Genomic DNA, 23,962 nt, shown 5'->3' with positions numbered 1-23,962 from the left:
ATGAAATTGAAGGGTTTTTTTTCAACAGTTTCAAATAAAACTACTATTAAAACATGTTGACAGCAGGTTGCAAAGGCTTGACATTTTGTGATAAATGTCAAGTACAACAGAAAAAATATGTTCATGTAAGCAACAAAAAAACAACTCATAAATTTTTCACCTCGACTGAATATATAATGTATAAATAATCTCTTGAAAATTATTTTGAAAACTTATCAGTCTATCTTGGTTTGAGAAAAGACCAAGAAAAAAACATAGGAAGGTAACATTACAAATCTAGTCTCCATTTCTAAGAGCTAATAATAATTTTGTTTTGTAGGCTTTAGTAGTATCAGTTTAATTAACAAAACATTTGTTATGATACAAATGTGATTCATTACCCAAAATTATGTGCAATCTGTCAAACTGTGTAGTTTTGTTTTGAGATTATTGTGTATATTATTATTGTAGAAGACTGAAGTTTATTGCTTTACATTTGCAAAAGCACAAGTTGTGTAGAGTTAACAAACAAATTAATTTTGTTATCTGAGGTTTAAAGAGTATCAGTGCTTGAAAACAAAGGTGTTGGAAGTCTTTTACTGTATTTTGTAAATATTTAAAATATGATTTTTTCTCCAATAATCAATTGATTTTGACTTTCTTTGGAATTGAATGTTGTGTGGGCTGAATGTGACAGAGTATGTTGCAAGTGTAACTTTTATATATCGAATTCAGTGTAAAAACCTAATGTAAGTTTTTCATTCCTTACCTTAGTGAGAATGCTTGCCTTGTACCCTTCTCTTGTGTTAAGTGTATCTTTAAAACAAAGATTCTTTTTATAATGAATGTCAATATTAGGTGTGGTAGTGGTTTGATTAGTACAGTTGTGGTGATATTTTTTAGGCCATTGACTTGATGTTCTAATTTCAAGAGCTGATTTTAAATTAATTTGGGAAAGCTTACAGTAACTCAAAATTTTTTTTAACAAATCACTTCCTGAATGAATCTGTTTTAATGTTTATGTAGTAATTTGATTTTGAATTACCGTAACAAGTCTTTCAGTTATCACATTATAATGTGTGAGATAACTTTTTTATGTCGTACAGTCAAGGATAGGAACCAACAGATCAACCATGATAGCTGCTTTTATTTATTGTGTCTATAGTGGTTATCATTCAACCACTATATTGTTTGAAAATTCAAAATAGTTTACATACAATGCTAGTTTCTACCTAATATATTTAGTATAAGTATTTGTTGTACATGCTTTAGTACAAATATTATAAACATGGAAATGTTCTTTTCTAGACCAGCAAATGGAGAACCTGGGGAATCCAGTGATTCTACTTTACCTGAGCCTTCAAATGGAGATTCTGAAACAGCCCATAAGTATGGCTTCTGTTTTATTTTTTAACAAATAATAAACAGAAATATTGCACTATTCACCCACCTTTTATAAAATTGAAAGGTATTGAATTATGTTATTTGAACAATCACAATCAGCTGAACAAGCTGTTAAGATTTCAGTACATAGGAATGAATTATATAGCTTTGGAATTCTAATGACTAGAAGAGTCTTTCAGTGTTCAGCTATAAGTATTAGGTCACAAGGTGAATGTGATTTGTGTACTCTTTCTATTTTAATTTAAATTATTTATCATTGGTATATTTTTTCAGCAACTCTTTCTACAGATTGCGATTAGATTTTGTCAAACCTCTATGGTTCATAGTAGTGATTATGGAACTTTCCAGTTGAGGAAATTGAATAAACCCATTTTCTCTGCCTTTTTACAGTTAAAGTGTGATAACATTTGTTATATCAGCCAGTTTTGCAATGCAGATTCCTCCAAACTTTAATTTTGTCTTTTCATTTTATATATGCATGTATTTCTAAAAAGATAATATTCATGACTGATCTTTTTCTAAACTTGAAAACCTACTTATAGGCATATGTTTGTTTCTTTTTAGAAATTTTGCTAAATATGCTATTTTGAAAATTAATTTAAGAGTATGGATATTATTTGTTATTATTGTATGTAAAAAATATTCTAGTCTGCTTGGATTTTTCCAGCTATGCAGTTAAAATTCTATAGAAAGATATATGGCATACTTCATTACATCTTTTGATTAAATATATTTAAGTATCAACATGAATGTTTGTGGTATTATACAGAAGTTAAAAACGGTTTTAATATTTCTTTGTTACACATTTGGTCAAGTGACGTTAGAATTTTTAACAGTCCTTAAATCAATCTTGTATTTTACTAAGACCTTAAAAATTCTTGAATTTATAGCTTTTGGCTTTTGAGGACATAAATAGGTTTTAAAATTAATTTCTGTAGTTATTTATGCTGTATCTTTTTTTGTAATTTTGGCTTGTTTGACATTGCACCTATGCTTAACAGCATTACATTACTTTGCATTCATTCTATAAAAGCATGCACAGAACTAGGAACATTAAAGTGAGTCCTATTACCTGAACTAGGAGTACAAAATTTAATTTGGATTGTTTTGAAAGATGTGCAGTGCTGCAAATGCAAGCTGTAGGATTAGGATTACCATGGTTATGGCCTGTTTTCATTAAGCCTGGAACTTTAAGCATCTTAACCACAGTGTGAATCATTGTTCACATGGAAATGTTAATGCAATTACGGGAAATTGTGTGTTCAATGACAAGTGGCTGGAGGGCAAATCAGTACAGCCATTGATTGGTCTGACATGGCAAATACAAAGTTTGTTGCATGGTGTGTGCACTAGATTAGTCCATATACACTGCTGGTCAAAATCTTAAGGGCAATGAACATAAAGAAAAAATATGCATTTTGCATTGTTAGACTCAACCACTTGTTTGAGTAGAGCTATGAAAGATGAAAATAAGAAAAGGGAAAATAAAAGTAAACTTTTTTAGTATTTAATAGGGAAAATGTGAACACTATGTTAAAACGTTTATTTTTATTTTTCCTTTTCTTATTTTTATCCTTAGAAGCTCTACTCAAATAAGTGGTTGAGTCTAACAATGCAAAATGCATATTTTTTCTTTATGTTCATTGGCTTTAATATTTTGGCCAGCAGTGAAGTTGTGCTTAATTCCTTTCCTGCGTAGTATGTGTGTTTTTGAGTTTTGAAATTTCACAGGCACTTTTGAAGTTGAAGCAAAATTCTATGTAATAAATGGTATATCCTCAATGGTGGTGTATCTTTCATTAATGTTCCTTTGACAGTACTAAATGATCAAATAAATAGCATACAAATACATGTCTACAGGTTTGAAATTTGTCATTAGTTTCTTGTTTTAAGAAGTCATAATAATAGGTCAAAATTACTCAAGTGTTTAACTTTTTTTTTCTTGCTAAATTTGATCACATGATGTAACAAACTGTACATAATGTAATATTCTACCACATAAATACACACTAAAATAAATGGTTTGTGTGTTGTTTTGTTTTATATATAGTCTCATATTTGTGTATATTCTCTCACAGCTATTTGAATATGTTGTTAGTTATGGAAGGCCTGTGGTGACCATTGCCATGATTAATGTCCTTTAGAATATTACTTTAGAATCACTAAAGTTTTATTTTTTTATTGCTACTGTTACTAGATGCTAATTGTTTAAATCCTATGATTTGGCTACTATGTTGCTTCCATATTTAAGGAATTCCTTCAAAAGGCTGTATTTAGTGGCAAGTTTTTTCTGCTTAACTAACTTATTAGAGACAGTCTGAGTAAATAAGGATTATGGGCAGTATTGTGTAATCTTTATTTGATTCCATGCTTAAATTGAAAATACATTTCTAAATTAACCCTGTGACTCCCCATATCATTTTTAAATCCCTTTCAGCACTCATCAAAAATTGTGACTGATGGCATTCAAAATTTAATTAATCCACTTTACTATCAACATATTTTAATGAAATTAGCACTATCAATTATATTATAATTCAAATTATTTTAGTGTGTATTGCTTTATTTTCAAAGAAACTGCTAAAATAGTAATTAAATACTTCACATTTGTTCTCCCTTGAAGTGCAAGTAGCGATGCAAAACTTTATACTTTGTGTATAAGAAACAACTATGGCTAAAAAACATTTTTCTTGCTGATAATAAACTAAATTTACTTACAGTTCATCCACAAGTAATTTGATACACATTTCTAAAATTGGTGTAGAAAATAAACCATTGTAGAAATTATTGAGTTGAAGTTATGCTGCACTCACTAACAAAGTAAAAGGTGTGTTGCTAAGAGCCAGTTTAAGTTGATTGGCATGCACTTAACAAGTAGAAAGAACAAATTTCAATTTTGAAGGTTTTTTGACAAGAAATGTGTATTTATATATTCCTTTTAAAACACTGTAAAATGGGGCTAAGTTCATTGTTGACAGCAGTGTCCATAGCATTTGGCAGATTTTTCTTACCTTGTACATATTAGTTTGACATAGAGTTAGTTTGCATTTAGGTTTTACTCATATTTTAGTTAATTTTGTATTATCTCTGCATTAAAATTTATATTTGAAAGGCTTAATGAGTTTTAAATTATTCTGTACTTTGAATCAATAAAACAGCTTTGACAAAGTTACAAGTTCAAGAAATACTATGCCAAGGGACTATTTTGTTCTTTGCTGAAATGAACATCACATCATTCATGGACGTTTGTTGATGAGTGTTAACATAAATGATCAAACATAAGGAACAGGAGAGTAAAATAAATAAAACATTAGAAATACACTCTTAGAGAATAGATAGTGAAATTTTGCATAAAACACATAGAAGATATTTTGAGATTATTCAATGAAGAGTTAAAAGGTAAGTACATATTTCCCTTCTTTAACTGTAAATGGTGCATTGCACTCTACATTGATAATATAACTAGAGTTAGTGATATAGTACAGGAAATTGAAAATAAAGTATATATACTCAAAATGAAAATCACTATGCTCTTGAAGTACCCAAAGGGCAAATAACTACATTAAATAACAATTTTTTTTGTTAGGAATGGTAGAAAAAATCAAAATAAAATATTTATTGAAACCATACACTTTTAGGGGTATTCTAGTCATTTTCCAAACAATTTCACCCACTAGATAGATTTTTGTAACAAAATGTAATGAGAGTGGGATTATCTTCAAGAATTGTAGCATTAATGAGTATAGCAATTTAAAATGATATGTCTTTATGGTACATACCATGTGTAATTAATGATTACCTCTTGTGACAAGCAGTCCAGGGTTTAGGTAGAGCAATCTATCTGCTAAAGAAAGATATACCTTTTTCAGTCATCATTTAACACTATTCTTTAATCTGTTAATAATTATTAATCTAGTGATGCCCATCAATATAATATATAGTGAACTTTTTTTCTTTTGTTTTCACACAAACTTTCTATAATAACCAAATTTCAGGTATGTTACTGGTATATTAAGTTGGAATTATGTGCCTTTTCTCAACATTCATTTGATACTTTAGCCTCATTTGCCATGTGTCACTTTTCCTTGAAGGTTTAATTTTTGTTCCTGTTGCCTTTCAGCCATTACATGTCAGAGTGTTTTGCACTGACTGTGTACAGGATGTTTTTTCATTCTACTTACATCTTCAAACCAGTTCTTCTCTGAGCCACTGGTAACCAGTGAATGGGATAATTTCTTTTCACCAGTTTGTCTGATCACTGTTTCTCTTTTCTGTGACCAGTAAGATCTCGGTCTTTTGCTGTGTCCAGTGAGGGTCTTTAGAAATGCAAGACATCGACTTTTTATTCATTGAGGCCATTCAGTTTCCTATGATTTATCCCTGTTCACATTTACAAGGTGGGTACGAAACTGATCCATGTTGCTTATTCTAGGCTGTCTTTGGAAACAAGATTTCTGCAAGTCTACTCAGATTTGTCTTGTTTTTGTCTTTAGCAACCCAGTTGAATTGCCTGCTAAAAAACATTGTGTGAGCTAGTATATGGATGTCCTCCAATATTTTTATCTCTGCATTATTTGCATGATCTAACAGTATCTTCATTTGAGGGTTTTTGACGACCTGCTGTATCTATATTAACCATTTCTCCTACATTTTACAGAGGGATAAGTATTTTCATTGCTACACATCTCTCTTCTTTGCCTTTAAGGATTCCTTACCTCATTTTCATAGGGTACCACTTTGTAGTGAATGTTGACTAGACAGATGTACTTTTTCAAACAAATTTCACACTAGCAGCCCAATGTTCAGTGGCCTACCGTGGCCAGGTGATTATGGTGCTTGACTTGCACTGTGGTGATTGCAGATTTGAACCCCCATCCTATGAAACATGCATGCCCTTTTAGCTTTGAGGGTGTTATAATGTGACAATCAATTCCAACATTTTTTGGTGAAAGAGTAGCATACAAGTTGGTGGTGGGTGACGATGACAAGCTGTCTTCCTTCTGGTTATTCACTGTTAAATTGAAAATGGCTAGTGCAGATAGCCCTTGTGTACCTTTATGCAAAATTCAAACAAGAAATAAAACTAATTCAATATACTTCGTGGATAGGCACTGTAGGAATAAAGCATTCCATAAGATCATCTAATAGTTAATTACATAGTATTACTGTACTATGTTGGACTACCACTCATGTACTGTCATGAGTAAAGCATAAGTGGATCTTGTCCATCCTTTCTGATCATTGGATTAAATAAATCAGGAAAGGTTTGCTTTTAAAAATTTTGGGAACTTGATTCACCTGATGTACTGTTTCCAGAACACTGTTCCTCAGTTCTTTCCATTGCACAAAATGTTAACTTTTAATGGGCAATTTTACCTTAAGTTTTTTAAGAACTGAGTTTTACTGTTTACATTAATGATAGAAGATGAAATTTTCTGTGTCAGCTGTTTGAAAGTTAAATTTATCTAAATCTCTGCTGGGACAGAACTGTTCACTTTGGTTTTTCAGAAATTCCAATATGTAAACATTATTATTTTATATGTTACTCAATTTAGCACTTCAATAAAGAAAAATACCAGAACCAGAAATGCAAAAGAGAAATTGGTTTATAATCCTTCTGAACATGAGCATGGGCTTCTTCCACCACCAATCCATGTGGGGAGATTCTTGAGACATCGGCTTAGTGAGTTTCTTTTGCCATATGACGTGTGGTGGTTATATAAACATAATAAAGTAAGTTTTTTGCTTTTTTTAAGTTATATTTGTTACAATTATTTCCATGCATTTGATTTTTCTGACAGTCATTGAAGATTGTGAGTTGATTTTTTTTTTAATAGAATTCACTGTGCTTTTACATGTGGTTTATGCTTACAAAATATAATTTGGTTATATGTGAAAGGCATTTCACATTAAATATGTGAGAAAATATTCAGGTGGAATAAGGGCTTGATATTTGTATGCTTTTGCTCACAAACTTTCCAATTACCAAGAACACCTAGTGGTGTGAGACCTTTGGAGCGTCAGAAAGATGAGTGAAGTTGGAAGTAAAGTTCCATATGCTCAGGTGATAATTTGCATTCACAATGAATAAATCCCTGTTGCTGAAGGAAAATTGTTTGATAAAAGATATTAAATTAAGAGTTTGGTTTTTACTGATCAAAAATATACTTTAAATTTCCTAAGTCTCTTTATTTGTTTTATGTATTTTTTAGCTATTAATGTTTATAGAACTTTGCACACAGCAAAATTAAGAAATAACCTAAATACTATTTGTTATGAAATAATGCATTTTTAGATAAGTGATGGGATTGTAGTGTAGAAAAACTGTGTAATATAAGACTTGCATTATTTTTTTTACTTTCTACACCAGTTTCAATTTTGAAGCAAAATGTTTGTCTGCCCTCATAAAATCCATAAAATTATGCTTGTAAGATAGGAGAAAAACAACACAATTCAAAAGTGAATGAAACTTATATGAATCATGTTATAAAAACGTTTTTAAAGAAACATGTAAAGAGCAGTATTTTTTATGAATTGAAAAATCAATATTGCAACATTACAACTATTATTAAAGAAATTCACTCTGTAGTGTTACACTTTTGTCCATATATTTTGACAAGTTAAACATAGAAGGCTACTTTTGTTACACACACACATTATTCTTGAAAGATTCAATACCTGTACACAATTGCTCTTCAACTGAATGTTTTATGTATCAAAATAAATGTTTATGATCTGAAGGGTATGGGAAAACTTGATAAATATTTTGCAAATTACATTCTTCAGTTCTGCTAGATCAAAATATTTAATTTGAAAAAAGGAATGTATTACTGCATAACAAACTTAGTGTTGTGATGCAAAGTCTGAAATCAAACATTTACACAGGATAATCATAAAGGTTGTTTGTTTTATGCAGAGTATTTCTGCCTGAAGAAGAATGCTTAATCTTTTTAGCATAACAAAATAATTTGGGGACAACAAGGCTTTCTCATAATCTCACTTAAATTTACTGCCACCACATCATCCAAAGGTAAACTACCTTGTTAGAAAAATAAAATTATCTTTAACACAGGAAATGCATATTAAATTTTACACTGTATTTTCATTCTTTTTGTAACATATTATCTAATACAAATAAAATAATTTTCATTCTTCATACTTAAAATGGATTATGCATGATTAAAAAACTGGAAACTACTCACAAGTAGGTTTCAGGCAGAAAAAAATGTAACATTAGTCATAGTTATGTGCTAAATGCTACTTTTTAAATAATTTTCATGTTTAGCTGATTGTATATTATTTGTAAATAACTGGATAATATATTAATATATTTGTGAATAACATTAAAAGAGGATTTGTATAAAGGTTAGTAAAATTAAAACATATCACAATTTTATAATGTAATGCATAACAAAACATTGATCAGTGGAATGTAAAATAATCAGTTACTTGAAATTACAATTAAATCAATTGATGTCACAAAATAATCAACTAACTGAATTATCATTTCCAGTTATTATTTTGGATTATATCAACTATCCAAATAATTGAATCATGGGTGTTGTGATTTCTCATTATTACTTCTGAGTGTTATTCAACATAATAGATTAGTGTTTCTGATTGTTAATATTTTTTATTATTTCAACTGTTAGCTGTACAGACAACATAAATCACTTCTTTACATAAAGTAGTGCCCAACTACTTAGATTTTTGTTTTTCAGTTGGATTAATACTATCAAGATTACATATAGATGGTACACTTGTAATTTTAATTCCTTATAAATGTAAGTCAGCTGAACAACAGGAATGAGAAACTATGTGATTGTGGGTACTTTATAATGATATTAACTTAAATACAACTTTAACAGGAGATTGGAAGTTGTTTTTTGTTGGTTTTTTTTATCAGCAGATGTAACTCAGTGTTAATAACTTCAAGGCACAGTGTTATTTTTATACATATAAAGAAGAATATGTTTTTGTTAACTGTTGAATTATCACTCCCTAGTTAAAGATAATGTTTGGCTGGCATGAGGTTGTTACTAGCACATTTATATAATAACTTGTGACAGTGATTAATCTTTGAAAATGGTAAGGGAAAAAAAATTGAACTTACCTAATGATGAAGATATCACGTCACGTAAACTATAGGATCATTTGTGATACAACTCTAATTTAGTTTTCTGTCTTTCAGAATCAGATATTTGGTTCTATAGACCATTAAATAATTTTCAAACATTAATAAAATAACATAACTTAGGTTTATTTTATATGTGGTCATTTATTAAAACAATAATACTAGCTTAATAAGTATTTTGTGTTGTGCATTTACATACAAGTAGTTCGTTACTGTTTTAATTATTTTTTAAAATAATGTCTCCAGTCTTTTGCTTTAAATTTTCCTGCACAATAAGTTTTGTAACTATATTTTAGCTCCTCTACCAGAATGACCTATCAAACAACTTCAAGAAAATTAAAACAAGTAAGTTTGAATAGTTGCTTGTCTTTGTATTAAGTAACATTTTGCTTGTGTTGTCAAAAGTACCTATGTGTCTCCTAATCAAGTAACGTGATCTACATGTCATAATCTGAAAAGAAACTCAATAAATACAGGTACAAATGAGCAATAAGTATGCAAGTGGTTTAATAATGTACAAGGTGGAAAATCAGTGTAAAAAACAATTAGCAGTGCTTATGTTATATATATAATCTACTTATGACACTGACCACAAGGAACACCATCTCCATTTATGTCTGTATATCCATATTCTTTTGCCAGTATCTATGATTAGTTTTGGTTATGATTACATTTTACTTATGTTTGTGGTTTTCTATATCACCAAATTTTATCCTACATATGTGTGTCATTTATTATAAATTTATTTTATATAGAGAATTTTGTTTTTGTGAATCAAGACCAGATGATATTTTTAATCATAAAAATCTTTATATTGATAAGTGATAAATTCATAAGATAACCCCTCTGTTAGTGAATTTATGGCTGGCTGACTGGTAGTATAATGTTACTGAAAGTCTTGTGCACATAAACCCAGAACGTTAACAAAAATAACTATTTAATGTTTCAGTGATTGAATATTTTTAATAAATTCAGCTTTAAATAAGATCTTTTACTACAAATCTTAAATTAATTACTAATTTACTAGATTTTTTTAACTACCTGAAAATTACATTTAAATTTTGTGTTCACATTTATATAGGTAATTTTTTTTTATATGAAATGGATCTCTATCCTACTGATCATATAATTTTAAATATATATAGATTTCTCTATCACTGTGAAACCAGTGTTCAATGCATTTGTTAAATAGTGTTTTGTCGCAGTGCAAAAAGAAAAATTAGATGAAATAGTTAGAAACATCAGAATAACTTTCAACAGCTTATGCAGCTTTTGCAAGTAAAATCTCATTTTTATATATGATACTTGATTTAATTAATGTCTTTGAAATTTCAGAAAGATCTCTGTGTCATATATTTTCAGAAATAAGTGAAATTACTTACCTTTGTTGTAGATTTTAGTTTCTAATTATTATGTCTTCCTATGTTCTTTGAACATTTGATTTTAAAGTTTATATTTTTTAAAACTAAGTTTTATCTTTGTTTTGCGTTGAAAAACACTATGCATTTTCATTGTTTACAATAACTTTTTCTCATACTAAAATCATAATCAGGTTTATTTGTTTCTGAAATTAACTCTTTCCAGGTGAATCAAAGTTTAAAGGCCGTGTCATTGAATTTGTTGACTTATATTCAAAATTTTATTTAACTAGTGTTTTATGAATTTCTCTCCTTATGTTTAATATGAAACTGTATATTATAATTCAGATTTTCCTATTATACATTGTTCAATTTCTTATGTCAAAAATAAATATTTAAAAACAAGCCTAAACATTGCTTTTTGTATGGTGTCTTGTGGCAAATTGAATGCAGCATTGGCTCAAATTAGATGTTTGCAATATCAAAAATGTGAAGTCTATAGTTTTGTACAAATTAGGAACTCAAATTATCAATATTTAAAAGCTATAATATAGAATAAAACCTCCTATATTTTCTATATGATAAGCCATCCCCAACTATTTCCCCTCAGTGTGGATTCCTGTATGTGGTGAACCTCATACGGAAGGTTCTGTTCTTTCAGTTTACCTTCTCTGGGATCTAAACATCCACCCACATGTTTGCCGTGCATGGCAACTCATGAAGGGGGGAAGATCCTGGTGGTTGAGAGGTCCAAACCTAACACACCACTTTGGCCTTGAATTCCTGTAGACAGGCAGCCTAGGGGTGACCCATTTTGGGTCTTTCGGCTGGTCCACTTGGAGTAGGGTCAACCAAGTACCAGTGTTGGATGTTCTCAACAGGTGTTGTGAACATTGTAACTGATGCTGCTGTTTGGGTATAGTGCTCACGAAACCATGCCATTGCTGCAATGTCCTTGTCCTTGTTTGACATTATAGTGCATCCTCTCGTAGGGCTCCATGGTGAGTGGGGTCAGTGGGCATCAAAATTTCCCTTTCTTTATTATGGATACTCCAATTTAAAATCTTAATATAATAGTGAAAATACGGTCTATAGGTAAATTACCACGTCTTGAAGATTCTGAGCAGCAATCCTCACCATCTGTAACACCTATTGTACTTCATTTTCTTATCCTACATTCTCTTTCAGACAAACCTTTAGGACAAATGTCTTCCTTTTTCATTCAGAAAGAACCAGAGGGACTTGCTGGCTCTCCAAAGTCAGTAAAGAAGCTTCAATCTGGTGACATACTGGTGGAAACATCCACATCTCAACACAGTGCATTCAAAGGCAATTGGGAATATACCTATTGATGTTACACCTCATGCTACTTTGAATTCATCACGAGGAGTTATTGTTGAGAGGGATTTGAAGAACATCTTAGAGTCGGAGATTCTCGCTGGTTTCTCCACCCAAAGAGTTTCTGCAGTAAGGCGTATATCCACTCGCAAAGATGGAATTATGATACCGACAAATGTCCCCACTCTCACATTTACGTCACCATGTCCCCCTGCCACCATCAAGGCAGGTTATCTCAATCGCAGAGTACGGCCATACATTCCAAACCCTCTACGATGTTTCCAGTGTCAGCGGATCAGTCACTCGGAGATGTCATGTTGTGGTTCCTTGGCATGCGCTTGTTGCGGGGGCAAGGACCATGATGCCTATGAGTGTGAAACAGACCCTCATTGCATCATTTGCAATGGCTCTCATCCATCCTACTTTTGCTCTTGCCCTAAATGGTTGGAAGAAAAAGAGGTGCAGCATTTGAAAATGATTCATAACATTACTTATCCTGAGGCTCGAAAATTGCTGTCCATCACCTCATCTCGGATGTACGTTGCTGCAATTCATTCCACAACTACAGTGGGAGTGCAGACAGATCTCTCTCTGTGTGTCCAAAAGAATCATTCTCCAAACAAATGAAAAGTATTTTAACTTCCATGGTTAAAAAAGTTGATGAATCAACTTCAATATCCATCTCTGTTCCTTACATACATTCCAACAAACCCCAAAATCCAGGTACAGGAATTTCCTCTGATACATCTTCTTCTCTCACCCCAAGATGCAAAACAATCATTCATTCATGTCCTCAGTCACTAGAATCCCCTTCCAGCAAAGACCTGCCCAATCGACCCAGGGCAGGATCCATGGATGTCAATAGGACTGTAAGGAAAAAGACATGGACATAAACAGAAGGGTTCTCCACCCAATTCGCCTACACATAAATAAAAATGGCCATCTTGATACAATGGAACTGTCAAGGTTTACATTCTAATCTGGATGACGTCAAAACACTGATTGCTTCCTACCATCCTGTATGTCTTTCCTTACAGGAAACGTTTCTGAAATCTGCTGATACAGTCACATTTCGGCAGTATTCTTTGTACAGAAATGACAGGCTGTGTGTTGGACGAGTGCATGGAGGGGTGGCACTATTGGTCGATCAGCATATGCCCACCCTGTCTTTGCCATTCGATACACTCTTGGAGGCCATAGTCATCCGTGTTTCCTTTGGTTGTCATACCATCACTGTTCTCTCTACCTGTTGCCTGAAGAAACCTATGATCAATTAGATCTTGATGCTTTCATTGAATAGTTGCCATCTCCCTTTTTAATCCTGGGGGACTTCAATGGACATCATCTACTCTGGGGAAGTGCTGATATTGATAAGAGGGGTCGCTCCATAGAGCATATGCTCTCTGATCACAACCTTTCTCTTTTCAATAATGGTTCTTCTACTTGTTTTCTTGCACCTAGCCAGTCTTTTACTGCTATTAATCTCTCAATTTGCTCCCCTTCACTATTCTCCCATTTTGCATGGAGGGTTGACAATAATCCACGAGGCAGTGATCATTTTTCTGTAATTTTGAGAGAAAACTGTGTGCTCCAGTAAAAACTGGATCAGGGCCCTCTTTCACTGCTCTTGCAGAAATTAATCCTGTCATTGTCTGTAAGCTATCAATAGATGACTGTGTGGCAGCAGTAAGCAGTAACTGACTGTATTATACAAGCAGCTGCTCAATGTATTCTTAAAACCTAGACACATTTTCCACTATATCCTCATCCATGGTGCAATCCTACCTGCCAAATGACATGGAAGGATAAAGACTGGCCTGGGAAACTTTTCGTAGATATCCCACACTCTTGAACCGCATCTGTTTCCAGTGGGCCTGTGCCCATGCTTGGTGGGTAAGACGTCAATGCCACAAGGAATCTTGGATTATATTCACAACTGGCGTATCTTCTACCACCAGTTCCAAAGTCATATGGGACAAGATTTGATAGGTCAGCGGGCAATATAATTCTGTCCTCCTCTCTATCTTGCTCTCTGATGGCCAGGATGTAGCTTATACCCAGAGCATCGCTGATACTCTAGGTGAAAGCTTTTGCCAGGTATCTAGCATTTTTGCTTCTTCTTTCACCTTCTTAGCCATCATGACTTGGGCAGAGCAGTCACCTCTTTCCTTGCAAGCTGTTTGTCTCTATGACTATAGTCATTCCTTTACACTGGTGGAACTCAAACTGGTCCTTCATCGGTCTGGCAGTATGTCGGTTGGACCTGATGATGTACACTATGACATGCTGCGTCATCTATCTCCTGCTTCTCTTGCTATTCTTCTGGTTGTTTTTAACCTGATCTGGCAGCTTCTGTGTTTATTGGTAAACTGTTTGCCATTTCTCTTGCCCTGCACTATTTATACCGACTTGCTTAGTTCTCTACTGGCCCTGGAATCATTTTACGTTAGTTCACACCCTGTTCTCGCAGATATTCAAAACTGACTGGCCCAGTTATGTTTAACATCTACTTCTATCCAGTTTTTCTGGATACCGGGGCTACGTTGGTATTTGCAGGAAAGAGCTCGTCGACACCACAGCTAAGGCTATCTGCTCTGGTACTATCACCGTTGTGCCTGTCCCGTACATGGACTATGGTCCTGTATTCAAGGCTCAGCTCTGTGCCAAATAAAACCCTATATTGGACTTCGGCTGTTGTGCTTCCGTAAGGATTGGAAAGAGTAAGTTGTTCTTACTAAACTAGGCATTGGTCACAGTTTTTTACTATAATTTTTTTTTATCTGGAACTGATGCACCAGTGTGTAGTTTGTGCAACACTCAGATTACAATAAACCACATTTTACTTTCTTTCTATTATTACAACTCTCGCAACGGCACCATTTTAAATATGTTCTCTTCCAAGGTTTGTCCATAACGTTAGACAGCGTTATTGGTGATGGTGACACTGTCCACCTTGGTAATGTTTTTAGTTTTTTAAGGTCCATTAATCTATTTAATGCCATTTAAGTTTTTTAATTTATACATTACACCTTTTTAAATGTGGCTCCATTTTTAAAATTAAAGCTCATCTAGTTCAATTTGAAATTAGAAACTGGCCATAAAATTAAATAACTTGAAACTAGGACTGGAAAGGCCAACTTCAGGTGGTTAATGCTGCTGTTTGAACTATCCATTAGTCATCTTGGCGTGATATTATTATAATTTTGCTACACGTCTTTTAAAACCTTTTTATTACTTTCCTTTTTTGAAAATGGCCATAACATCAAATAATTTGGAACCAGGACAAGAAAGGCCAACTTTAGGTGACTGACGATGGTTTTTGTACTTACCTGTTAGTCTTGCTGGCAAATTATGATAATTACAGTTACGCTACAGAAAATCCTTTGCAACTTGAACTACTGTAGTTTTTCTCTTAATGTTGTAGAGGAGATATAAACATTGGTTTTATGTTATTTATGTGTTGTTGTTTTTTAACTTTGTTTTGTTTTACCTTAATTTCCTTTTATGAATTTTGCTAAATTTACCTTTTATTTTTTACCAGATGTTTGGCACAGATAGCCTAGCTGCTTTGTACCATAAAACACTAAATCAACCAACCAATGCAAACTGTTTAGTGAGTCAAACATAGTTGCTCTTTCCATTCTTTAAAATGGTCACTTATGTAAACATACTTACATATATGCCGTGAATAATCGATTGGAAGCTAAGGATATCTCCATAGTAATTTTCACAGCCATTTGCAAATATAATGGTTTCCTATTTTTTTTCAAGATAAAACACAGCCAGAAAGTGTTATTTCCCAATTGCTTATGCCTAACGTAAATGGAAAAGACCTATTTTTCTCTTGAAACTTTGCTTTTGTGACGTGGGTAATGAAATTTGCAAACTTACCAATTTTCCAGGGAGATTCAATGCTGAGTAGCTGATCGAGAATTTTCTTGAACTTACAAGAATTTTCAAGCACCTTTCATAATTTTTTGAGAATTTCCATAGTAATATTATATACCAGGGCTCACCTCTCACCACTTCAGTTTAGTTCTAGCTGCCTAAGCGAACAAATATATGTATCTTATTTTATGGCATCAAGAAGCTGCAAGCATTCTCCAGATGCATACTGCTATGTATGTGGCCAATTTATGAAGACAAGAGTGAAAAAGTACTCTGTGACAGCATCTGTCAAAAATGTGTGAAGCCTACAAGACATGTTTTGGCATACCTGTCGGGGATCAAAACAAATCCTGGGCACCTCATTTTACCTGTGAGCACTGCAGAAAATCTTTAAAAGGTAAGATGGCAAATTTTTGCTTGCTTGAATAGTAAAAAATAAAATTTAAATATATTTTATTTTGACTTCCAATAGTATAGAAAAAATATTTTGCATGAACCTCATACACTTTAGTTGTGGATGAAATAAATTTATTCTTCATAACAACAATTTTATTTTGCTCTCCTGCAGAATGGTACAGAGGGGAAAAGAGAGCCATGAATTTTGCTATTCCAAAAATTTGGTGTGAATCCACTGACTACTCAAACAGTTTGTACTTCTGCATGGTGGACCCTTCCAAACGTTGGGCTGGTAAGAATGCATCTGTTATCATGTATCTGGGCCTTCCATCATCCATTGCCCTAAGCTGTCTGAGGCAAAGGTCAAAGCTGGTGTCTTTGTTAGACCACAAATAAAGAAGATCTTAAAGTGCACAGAATTCCCCAAGAATCTCAGTAAGAAGGAAAAGAAAAGCTTGGAGGAGCTTTATCACAGTGATTCGGGCACTTCTTTGGCAATCACAAGGCTGAAAATTATGTGTAACTGGTTGAGGCTGTGGTGAAGAACTACAGCAAAATGAGCTGCAGGATGTCCGTGAAAGTCCATTTCCTTGATTCTCATCTTCATAAATTCAAGGAGAACATGGGAGCATACTCAGAGGAGCAACGCGAGCACTTCCACCATGATATACTGGACTTTGAACACTGCTACCAAAGAGCATATAACGAAAACATGATGGGAGACTGTATTTGGTGGCTGATACATGAAGTGATTTACATTACGGTCACAATTATTGAAAAACTTCTCATTTCTAAAAAATTTTGTTCGTTTTCATATAACTTTATAAATACATGTAAATCTTGATTCATATGTTATTTTATTCAGACCTTATGTAAATGAAAATGTGCAAATTTGGCAGTTTTTACATAGAAAATAGACTAATTTCTAAATTTCACTATCCAGGTCACAAAAGCAAAGTTTGAATAAAGAAATAACACTTACTATTCAGAAACAAAACTTGTATTACATAGTGTTATTGGGCGACTTGCACTGATGTGGCAAACATGCACTCATGTTACAATATTCAATAATATAAAACAGGCCTTTAGTCTCTACAAACTTAGCATATCTTGGCTGAGTTTTAGTAGACTAGTATTTTGTTAGATACAGTCACACTTCAATTATTATATATATGTATATACACTATTACTATTTAGAAGTAAGTTATTAACCTTACTTTTATTAAAATGTTGAACAGTAAATAAAGAAGTAAAGCAAACAATTATTTCTTCTTGCTGGAACCTTTGAACTTGGTTACTGCTTGATGTAGATTGCTAAGCCCTTTTACAATTTTACAGGTGGAAGATATGATAAAAAAATTGTTTATATACAATTCAATAACCAAAAGATCATAAATTACTATACCAATACCATAGAATTCCACTATAATTTATCGAACTTAGTAACTAAGCTCAATTTATGTCTAAAAATAAAATATTCAAGCAGACTAATCTAATTATTAAACTTATTTTTCTTAAAATACAGAACAATAAATATAGAAGTAAAGCAAACAGTTATCTCTAAGCCTTTTAAAACTTTGCACATGGAGAATATCAAACAAATTTTTTTAGGTTTTTATACATACAGTTAAATAACTAAAAAATTGTAAATGACTATACTGATACCATAGAACTCCACTATAATTTATTAAGCTTAGTAGCTAAAATGTATTTAGATTTGAAAAAAGTACAAAACTTTGACTAGCCTAAAAGCACAAATTATCTCTTTGAAATATTGGTTTGAAAGAATGTGGTAGCCTTTTAACAGATTAAAATGGTTGAGCAAACTGCAAGGAGGCACTCTACCCTGTTGAATGGTTATTCACACATCATATATTGAAGTACATTTTGTACAAGGGACCTATTCTAAAATGGAAGAAAGTGAATGTAGGCCCTTGTGTTTGATTCAGTACATGAGCCATATCTCATCATAACAAAAACAAAATATATCAGGTTCTTACTTTATATTCTACCTTGTCAATATTGGTAATTTCAGTTTGTTATTCATACCAAACTATAGACTTAGTATTTTGAAATTGCTAGCATCTGATTTTAAACAGTTCTGCATTCAACACACCACATGACTCACAAAATTCTTTATTTAGGTGCATTACTTTAATATTTACTTTTAAATTAAAAAGTTAAACAATGTATAATATGAAAATTTGAATTATAATCTACAGTTTGATACCAAACTTCTTGGCATAAATTCTTAAAATAGTAGTTCAATGAAATTTTGAATGCAAGTCAACGAATGTGATTACATGGCCTTTAATTCTTAGCTCATGAAGGGGTTAAAACACAAAACACAGGTCACAAGAAATAAGGTGTACAGTTTACTGTTGCAAGTCCCCTGCTGGGACAGTGGCTAATGTTCAGATTTACAATGCTAAAATGAGAGGTTTGATTTTGCTTGGTGGACAAGCCTGATGTGGCTTTACTCTAAGAAAAACACACATGAACACATACTTTTGCAATGGAGATGAACATTTGTTTGTTTTTTTAAAACAAATGAGAGTATGTGATATTAAACTGTATTTTCTCTTGGTAATTATTGCACACTTGTGTGACTGATATTTTTAAATATAATATTAGAATGTTCTGCATGTTTTAGATATTTGAACAAAAATTATCAAAACCTGTTTATGATTTATGTGTATATTTTATGATGTTTGATCATTTTTGTTTATTACAGATGTATGTGTTGATGTAAAGCCTGTGTCTAGGTATGAAGCTACCAGCTGTAATTGTATAAGACCAAAACATTTTATTGAAAAAGGATGTGGTCCTGATTGTTTGAACAGGTTGGTTGATTTTTTTTCCTTCTGTATGCAGCATCAAAAAGTTTCAAAATTTTGCTAAATAAAATCCCATATACATAATATTTTTACACATAAATTATTCACTGTCAAAACTTTTGCCACTTCTATAACAAGATATCTATTTAATATTATTAAAGAAGGACTAGAACTCTCTTTTCTTCAGCTGTATTTTCCAATCTTTGGTTGACTATTTTTCACATTTGTTTATGAGATAATACTGCTAAAGGGAAATAAAAAGGACTAACAGACTGTGGCAGTTGCAAAGGGCTTGAAACCAGAGTACTGTGGGATCAGTCATTTTTCTTCATTTGTTACTTTTATATATATTTTAATACACATTTATTGTTCTAATGTGGAGCCTAATCAAATATTAGACCTTTATGAGGTCAGTCTGGTCAAACTGTAGCTATGTTTTGTAGCAGAACAAGAGATCTGATTGTACAGAAGATTAAGGAGAGTGGAAACCTTTAATTTGTGGTGTAAGTTGGTACCAAACTGAATGAACGTGAAATATGAATTAAACAGCTCTATGTGTTTCATGACAGAGGTAACCATAGTTTAATTTCTATTTTCTTCATTTCTTGTGAGCCTTGGATATTTCATGTAAACAGGAAATGTTTCTTTAACTTTCTACATTTTCCAGCCTATGTTCTTTTTTTATTATTTAAATAGAATATTTCTTTAATTTCTGAGTTTTCCAGACCTACGGCTTCATTAGTGTGTGAAACAAAATTCCACTGTCTTTGATGTTATCTCCTGGTGACTTAATGTTAATTTTGAGATCTTATAACACTAAATTTCAGGATTTGATCCCTGCTGTGAGAACAGTACTGGTATACAATTTTGCAGTTTTATACTAAACAGTAAACAGACTTTGATTTTCAAAAGGTGATGTGCTCAGGTGCATCAAAAGTGCTCCATTTAACGTGAATTGAAATGTAAATACCTTCTTGTTTCACCCACCATTTTATCTTTTCCTATAAGAATAGAATAGTTTTTTGGAATAACTGAGTGTGTAAAGCTTTATCTTGATTAATGAAGTGGCAAAATGTTTTTAAGTTCTTTATAAATTAATTGCCCATATTATGAAATTCAAGAATTTTTTTCTTTGGTCATAAAATTGAGTAATAGTTATAATGCTGTAAGTTTTATAAATAGACTTATGAAATGTTAATTGTTTGCTGTAATCATATTATGTCTTAGAGTACATTTTTATTCTCATCAAAAGTCAGATTATTAGAACAAACTTATTTATAAATGCATGTTATTTTCACTAAATTTCCCTCTCTCTCTCTGATTTATATCTGTTGTTTCAAACATGAATGTAGCCAGTAGATAATTCTAGTGAAATAATTTGTTTCTTATGCATTTTTCATAAAATGTATTTTTCAACTTAAAGGATGATGTACGTTGAATGTACTTCTCAACTTTGTCCATGCAAGGAACAGTGTTCTAATCAAAAAATTCAAAAACATGAGTGGAGTCCAGGATTAGAAAGGTTTATGACTCCTGACAGGGGTTGGGGAATACGAACCACTGAACCTATCAAAGCAGGTGAGAGTATCTTTACTACTTCCAATGGTTTTTTCATGTGTTTGTGGTTACAGTTTAAAGTCTCCAGGTATTTTAATTAGGGGGAACTTAATTGGTACTAAGGGCAAAACAGGTCTGATTTTTATTCTAAAATATTTCTTTAGTTCATTTACTTATACCCATCTCACATGGAAGATGAATAAAATATACATACAAGTTTTCACAAACTGTGGGAAAGATCAGTGCAAAGGTCCTATAACCATTTCTTACCAATGATATTGAAGGTAATGGACCTGTTGTGGACTGCTGCTCTGCAGGAAGATGTGTAATACACCAAGATCATTGTTGTGTCCTGTTCTCTTTCTCTTTGGACATTATTTAAACTTGTTAGTCTTTCACAGTGAAATTCTGCAATGTAAACTTTCAATAAGGTGTTACTTTTAGGCACCATAATTCCACTTTTGCTCTTGCAAATAACCACACTTCAATTCAATTTCATCACAATTATTAGAACTCAGTAGTTGTAGGGAGCATGGTGATGATCAAGGAAAATATGATGATTAGGTACATATGTTGTTACTGTTCCCCTCTGTATGTGTTTTTGTAATTGATCTGTTAAATAAAGTCTTTTAATTACTGAATCCTTAAACTTAAAACTATTTTTTCCAACTTTGTATATGCTGCTTAAGCAATAGTAATCATTTAACAGAAATTATTTTTCACATAAAGCAGTATGATATTTCATAATACACTAAAAGGATTATGAGCTTTTTATAGACTAACAATTACAAAGCACAAATACAGTAGTTCTGTTGCATCATAGCCTGCATATAGGAAACTCCAGTTATTCTTTAATTTTTTGAACAATGTATTATATTAAGAAAATAGAACTAGAATGTATTTTAAACTATAATTAGCTATTATGGAAATGAGAATATTAGAGATATTTTAATCCCTAAAATATTTAGATTGTGAAATTCTAGCTAGAGGTAAAATATCACACTTGTTTTTTTCATAAAATAGACGATTTAATGTTGTGCACACATTTATACATATTTATTTTGTTAACTCCAAACACTAATTATCATCTAACCAGAGCTTGTATTTCCATATCACAGGTAGTTTTATACTGGAATATGTTGGTGAAGTGGTGAGTGAAAAGGAATTTCGTCACCGAATGGCAGAACGCTATTGCAACGATCAACATCATTACTGCCTCAATTTGGATAGTGGGATGGTCATTGATGGCTATCGAATGGGTGGAGAAGGAAGATTTGTCAACCATTCTTGTGAACCCAACTGTGAGATGCAAAAATGGTTTGCATTTTATGAAACTTATAATTTCTAAAGCTATTATAATATTAAAACAAATTAGTGTATACATTCCATAAGTTTCTTAAAGATGTTTAAATGTAAAAAGTTAATGGCACTTTAGAAGCCAACAGATCTAAATTTTTTTATATAAACATAAACTACACATTTCTCTTAGACAATTTCAATATTTAAAATTATAAATGAGTAAAAATAGCAATTGAGATCTGTCTTTTGTCTTGAACATTTCAACCATAGCTTTGAAGTATTATATTGTACATATGAACAGTATTTTAGAGCACCTTTAATCTTTCATCACCCAGTTTAGATCTGTTGGTTTCTATTGTGTCATTAACTTTTTACATTTAAACAACATTTTTTAAGAAACTTATGGAATGTGAAAAAAACTTAAAATAAGTATTAGATGACACTAAAATATGAAAACCAAAGTTTTTAGTTACGTTTTATCACATCTCTATGCATGCAATACACACATTATAAACATCATCAAAAGTTTCCAAGCAAGCAGTCAGTTAGTATAATAATTATTAGGTGTTATATATATATGAAGTGTATGCAGTGCTATAAGTTTGTTATTGTACAATAATAATACTTAAGTTTTTGAGTATACGAGGACAAACTTTTAATCTTTAACATTAAACTAGAAATCTAATTTTACAAAAATAAAAGTATATATACATATATTGATTATTAAGTTAGTATCTTATTATCATTTTGTTTTTTAATCATTCACATGCTCTTAAATACCAAATTCATCATTGTGGAGTCTTTTAACAAACCACACAACTGAACATAATCAGTACATTTATATGTGGGTGTTTTTTTCCTCAAACACTTTTAAAACATGTAGTTTTTGAATTATAAAATTTTGAAAGTAAACTGTAAATTTTCTGAGACTTGAGACTTTGATTTAACTTGAAGTCATTTATGATAGGAGTAGATATATCATACCAGTCTATTGATTTTACAGGAAGTCTAAACGTGATCATTCTTAGAAGATAACATGTTAAGTTAATCAGTTTTTTCATTAAATGAAATTAAAGCTGATTAGTAATACAGAAGTGCTGTTTTAACAGTACTGGAACTGATTTCACTCTGAACCATAAATCAGTGTTAAACAGTAGATGATACAAACCTTTAAAATTGTAATTCTATCTTTTGTTGCAGAGTTTTCTTTATTCTTTTTGTGACATTATTTTCTTCTAAAACTGTAATAGACTGAAGCTTATGTTAACTGTACATTAGGGACATAAGTGGGAAGGATGATCACGTGTTTCTTTCTAAAATGCAGATTTTTTAAGAAACAAGTTTGTCTAGGTGATATGTTTTTACTGATGTTGGTTAAGGATGTGTATGAATTAGAAGTGAGTGAAAGTTCTTGATATAAATATATATATATATATATATATATATATATGTGTGTGTGTGCACACGTACACACACCTTTTATCTTATTTATTTGTAGGTCTGTTAATGGAGTATATAGGATAGGACTGTTTTCACTAAAAGACATTACAAGCAACACAGAGATCTGCTATGATTATAACTTTCACAACTTTAATCTTGAAACTCAGGTAAAAAGATGAACAAAATTGAAATTATTCATTGGTAGAAAATGTTTTTTTTTTCAATTTTTGAAATAAATGTTTTATGTAGTATTTATAGTTTATGGTCAAGTTATTTCTTATTAGGTGATGTTTTTGGTTAGATTAAAAAAGAAAAGGACTATCAAATGACGA

At 31.8% G+C, this 23,962-nt stretch overlaps 1 protein-coding gene across 9 annotated transcripts in view; it reads left to right on the top strand.

Annotated features, from left to right (window-relative positions):
* Window positions 1-23,962, top strand: part of ash1 (histone-lysine N-methyltransferase ash1) — a 128,945-nt gene that overhangs the window by 56,783 nt on the left and 48,200 nt on the right. For all 9 annotated transcript variants that reach the window (XM_076514922.1, XM_076514912.1, XM_076514884.1 and 6 more), the window contains 7 exons: window positions 1,288-1,368; window positions 6,939-7,116; window positions 9,814-9,862; window positions 19,232-19,340; window positions 20,758-20,912; window positions 22,010-22,208; window positions 23,689-23,797. In XM_076514922.1, the coding sequence (XP_076371037.1) occupies window positions 1,288-1,368; window positions 6,939-7,116; window positions 9,814-9,862; window positions 19,232-19,340; window positions 20,758-20,912; window positions 22,010-22,208; window positions 23,689-23,797 (880 nt within the window). The remainder of the gene's footprint in view (window positions 1-1,287; window positions 1,369-6,938; window positions 7,117-9,813; window positions 9,863-19,231; window positions 19,341-20,757; window positions 20,913-22,009; window positions 22,209-23,688; window positions 23,798-23,962) is intronic.

This window comes from Tachypleus tridentatus, chromosome 1, assembly GCF_004210375.1.
Source record: "Tachypleus tridentatus isolate NWPU-2018 chromosome 1, ASM421037v1, whole genome shotgun sequence".
Lineage (NCBI taxonomy): Eukaryota > Metazoa > Arthropoda > Merostomata > Xiphosura > Limulidae > Tachypleus > Tachypleus tridentatus.
This window is presented reverse-complemented; position numbering and strand designations above follow the sequence as displayed.